This window comes from Ornithodoros turicata, chromosome 6, assembly GCF_037126465.1.
Source record: "Ornithodoros turicata isolate Travis chromosome 6, ASM3712646v1, whole genome shotgun sequence".
NCBI lineage: Eukaryota > Metazoa > Arthropoda > Arachnida > Ixodida > Argasidae > Ornithodoros > Ornithodoros turicata.
The window spans coordinates 63,173,862-63,178,722 of NC_088206.1; the positions used below are offsets into that span (position 1 = coordinate 63,173,862).

The following is a 4,861-nucleotide window of genomic DNA, read 5'->3' on the forward strand; positions in this document are numbered from 1 at the left end:
CTAGTTGGTGAGACAGCCCCCCCCAAACCCTCAAACTTTTGCACCACCCGACCTCCCCCCACCCCAGGCTTGCGGTTCTGGATGAACCACTGCTGTAGTCTGTGAAGTAAACGCTCGTAGGTATTTTGCAGAGGCGTCAAAATAGAGATATGTGTCTCTGTCGGGATCAAAGTCAATATAGGCGGGATTTCAAGTGCGGACTATGTAGACGGACTCAGTAGTCCGTGCTTGATGTCTATGTTCCACGTACACAGGGTTCAAAAAAAAAAATCCGGATATTTTTAAGAAGATCCTCTCCAGTGAGCTTTTTACCCGGATATGTTTGGAGAATATATAGAGGCTAGAAATGTGACACAGAGTAAAACAAATGTGCTTTGCTGTTCTCGATTTCTTCGTTCTCGACCACTCATAGGTTGTTTATGGAACTGCCCTTCCCAGCGACATTGTATCAATTTCTATTGTTTTCCGAAAAGTGGAGTTCCACGCACGCGTGGGTGAGTGGTGTGGATCCTACACGCCTGGATTAGCTGTCAACTTCACTTACACTTCACAACACCCTGTTGTCCACTTCAGTTACAGTGCCTCCAGAAAGCGGAAGAAAGTCTCTCCCTGAATAGGCAGAAGTAGAAGAAAGCGGGTCAAAGTTAAATCTGAAAAGTTATAACTTAAAAAAGTTAAGTTAAAAGTTACAAAGTTAAAAAGTTAAAAGCTAATGTTGCGCGTACCTGGGCCTTTGCAAACAGACAACAAGAAAATAAATCGGAAGTTTTCCGTGTGACGTTGAATTCAGATTAAGTCCATTCTTTTCGAATGCACCTCCTGCTCTAGATCCGAAGTGAGTTATTTGCGTGCTGCACTTTCCTGTTGGAAAGAAAGGCATTACTAATAAAGTTCCTTTCAGCAGGAAAGTGCAGCACCCGATAACCCGTCTTGCGTGGAGTCCAAGGTGGTGCAATCCAGTGCAAGCGAAAAGAATGCACCTATTATCTTTCACATCACTGCGGGAGAAAATCTCTATAAAAAATCCGGATAAAATAGTGTGGATAAAATCCAAAAAAATCCACCGGATAAAACCCATGTGGATTAAACCCAAACAACCCTGTACGTACACCACGTAGCAAGAAGAAGAAGAGAAAGAATGCGAACCACCGTACGACCATCATTTCATTTGAAGAAGAAGAAGAGGAACGACCGGAAGGGGTCTCCTTTCATGTCACTAACGCCACAAATGTTCGGAACAAGCCAATTTAAATCCAGTTCCGCTCAGGGAAAGACGAAAGCGACGGAGCAAGTCCCCTCCAAGCGCGCGGCAACGCCACCGCGTGATTCCATTTTGGCAGGCATGTCTTGAAGGCGACCCAAGTCCAATGCCCAGCAATCGTCGAGACCGACGGGCCTCGTACCCTGCTGGCCGACACGAGAGCAGCAGAAGCCCAAGGCAGGGACATCGCAAACGCCGCAAGGAGATTGACGACGACGCCGTGTCCTCCACCGTCGACCTCGTCTGGGATTCTACGCCTCGAAAGCACCATTACTCGCCCAGGACCATCAAGAAGCTTACGAGGCACAAGTCTACAGACGACCACTCAGACTCCGATCATTCTTCCGAAACTGGGGCGTCCGAAGGAACGACCACCCGTCCACTGCGAAAACGGCTCGCTGGAGCAATTCGAAGGCTTCCTTTTCTGCGGAGCGACTCTTCCTCGTCGTCTTCGTCTCCAAGGACGTCTGCAGATGTGCCAGCGCAAGGTGACCTCGACTTGGAGACCGACTATGGCAGTTCCAGGCCATCGTCTCCCGCTAAAGGAAGCTGGTATTGGAAGAACCAGGTGCCGTCGGGCACTTCGTCGACGAGTACAAGTGGGATGTTCAAGCGGCCCACAACTCCCAACAGTGTTTTTGCCGTTTTCAGCACTGCCATCGTACTTCTCTGTGCTGGTTCGCTGCTCTACCTCTACGTGAACTGGTCCAATGATCGCTTAGCCATGTCGCGGCACAAAATGCCTTCCCCTGAAAACATGTCCAAGAAGGACATTGATGGAGAGACACTGATGCCAACGAATGACCCGCAGCAAGCTCCTGGAATACTGGCCCCAGAACATACAACAACGCATCCCAAACCTTCAGTGACTGCGACAAAAATATCCGAGCGTTTCAATGGGACACTTCGTACATTATCGGACACGACAGAGCCCAACTCACCCTTATCTACAACGGGAAGCATCGTCAAAGAAAGCCTACGAGGTTCTTGTCTCAGCCGGTTCTGTCTGGCCCATTCCGCTTTCCTGAAGGGTTTTATTGACTGGTCCGTGGATCCGTGCGGTGACTTCTACGGTTTTGTGTGCCCAGTGGAGTGGCCGAGCCAGAGAGCAGTGTCTTCAGATGCGCGCTTGTCCGATCAAGTTGATCGTGTGCTCTATCGTTCGTTCCGGGATCGCATGGGTGTCGGGACTCGCGGTAAGGTTAAGGAGAAGGCTATAGCCCTCATCGAAGACTGTTGGAGGAAAACCGTACCAAAGTCTTCCCGACGAGAGTTCCGCGAGATCCTCGAAGACGTTGGGATTGGTCGCTGGCCCTTCAAGAACAACAAAGATCATGTCGATGTGTGGAAAGTGGCGGCTACCCTTATCCGTGATCTACAGCTCGACACGCTCATGTCGGTAGATGTTGAAGAGTACGTAACGAACGTGGTTGGCGTCGTTATCGTCATCAATGAACCCGACCTCCTGATTGGTCAGTACGGAACGAAGGACAAAAGGCTACCACGGTGGTACTATTCTGCCATTGTGTCCTGCTTCCAAATGTTTCGCGATTACGACTTCAATGCTACCGTAAGAGGCGTCAAAGAATTCTCGGAGAAACTGTCCGAGATCACCAGTTCTCGTGGTCAGGAAGACTTTTCCGCAAACCGCTTCCGCCTTGCAACAGTCGGTAGTTACGCTGTCTACAAGCCTCTTTTATCCTTCGTGTTCAGGGGTATCTTAACTGTTCGCGACAAGACCAAACTTCTCGTTAAGTCTGACCGCTACCTCCGGGCGCTGAAGTCTCTCCTTCAAATGACCAAGGCGTCAGACGTTCTCAACTACATGGGTTTTCGAGTTCTTTTGCACGTCTCTCCCTTCATGACTGAAGAATACCGTGAGTTCTACAACATTCGCATGCGCCAGGTCTCTGGGCAGAAGTACACCCGCTCCTGGCCGCGCTGGAAAAGGTGTCTCCGAGTTCTGGAACATATCTTCAAGGACCTCTACCTCTTCACGTACGCCCGTTACGTGGACGCGAAAGTAGAAGAAAACAAAATTACTTCGTTTGCAACAGACGTCAAAGGACACGTCCTCACTGCCTTCGGCAATCTACCATGGATGGTGTCTCAAGACAAAGCCAAGTCCAAGAATCTTCTGGCTTCTCTGCAGATTCGTTTCTTTTACCCAAAGACAATTACCAAGTTCCAAGAAAATATGCGGTACGCCACATACATGCCTCCCATACCTGGGCGTCTGTTGTACACGTACAGGGAATACACTAAGAGGACCGTTGTAGACAGATTCAGCTCAGTCATCAATCGAAAGGGACCCCGCATCAACAGAATGTTCTGGAAGGGTTCAGTCTTCGCAACGTACCCTAGCTTCGACGTCATATCCCACACCATCTACGTACCCATGGCCATATTGGACCTTGCAGAGCTGAACAACGAAGACTCTTTCGCTGTGCAGGTACCTCGCATCTCGACTCGTATCATCATGTCGCTCCTTCAGGGTGTCCATCCTCGGAGCTACTCCTTCGGCAAAGTGGAATGGGCTCTCAACACCTCTCTTTCCGTTCAAAACATAGAACTGTGCCTTACGATGCAGTATCGGAACATCACCAACGAAATGGTGGCCGAGAAGCTGCGTGCGTCGCTAACAACAGAGTACAATTTCTTGGATAACGCGGCCGTGAAGCCGGCTTACGAAGTGTTCATGAAATACCTCAAGGACCACAATATTGGAGTGACCGACACGGGTGGATTGAGGAGCTTGACAACGGAGCATCTGTTCTACATTCTCTACGCTCATGGATTATGTGAAGAGGGCAACGCTGAGATGACTCGACAAGAATTCCAGGAGGACACATACAGCCAGCCACGGCTCAGGGTCAATATTCCCCTGCAGAACTCGAAGAGGTTCGCCAAGTTGTGGAACTGTACTTTAAATTCGCCGATGAACCCCGCGCGGAAATGTCCGTTGTGGAGTTCCGGTTCGTAGACAGTGGAAAGTGCGGCTTTTTTGTTTTATGGGGATCATGGGGAATAGTATGAACATTATCGGTTTGTACATAATGTGCCTGATATAATGTTGTTTTAAGTGTGCGAGTTCAGTTTGCTTTCATCAATGTCGGGAAGCGTATGGCTTTCACTTCCCAGGCGGAAGCAAGCTTACCGTCGTTTTATTCGTCCAGAATGAGAAGGTATTGTGTACCTGCTTACGTATTTGGTTTAAAATAAAATGGGGTTCAATCGAAGGAATGTATTTGATACGTTAAGCACCGCAGGGGACAAATCTGCCGGACGCCTGCGCTGTGTACGCGATATTAGATGGCTGGGCATTAAGCGCGGCCTCAGAGTTTGACGGCTTACCGTAATCTGCCAACGTTAATCTGCCTACACGGCGCAGAAATCCCAAAGCGCCACTTTGCGTGGCCCCATACCCGAACGCAGGCAATGCTACATGTCTAACGCCTTCACAAATCCTTTAACAGCTGCATTTCGTCGGATGATGATTTTCTTTCCTGGGAATGGTGCATTTTCCCGCTCTTCGACGAACGTCAGGTGAAAATCCAAATCCTCGATCGCCTTTGGGATTTGAGCCGGCCGGATCGGATA

At 49.4% G+C, this 4,861-nt stretch overlaps 1 protein-coding gene across 1 annotated transcript; it reads left to right on the forward strand.

Moving 5' to 3' along the window:
• The first annotated feature begins 1,201 nt into the window (after window positions 1-1,201).
• Window positions 1,202-4,348, forward strand: LOC135398147 (neprilysin-21-like). Its single transcript, XM_064629580.1, has one exon. The coding sequence runs from the start codon at window positions 1,368-1,370 to the stop codon at window positions 4,242-4,244; it is 2,877 nt and encodes a 958-aa protein (XP_064485650.1). The 5' UTR covers window positions 1,202-1,367; the 3' UTR covers window positions 4,245-4,348.
• The last annotated feature ends 513 nt before the right edge of the window (window positions 4,349-4,861 follow it).

Excerpts from the sequence above, each read along its gene's own strand:
- LOC135398147 (XM_064629580.1), top strand. The coding sequence starts at position 1,368 with ATGCCCAGCAATCGTCGAGACCGACGGGCCTCGTACCCTGCTGGCCGA.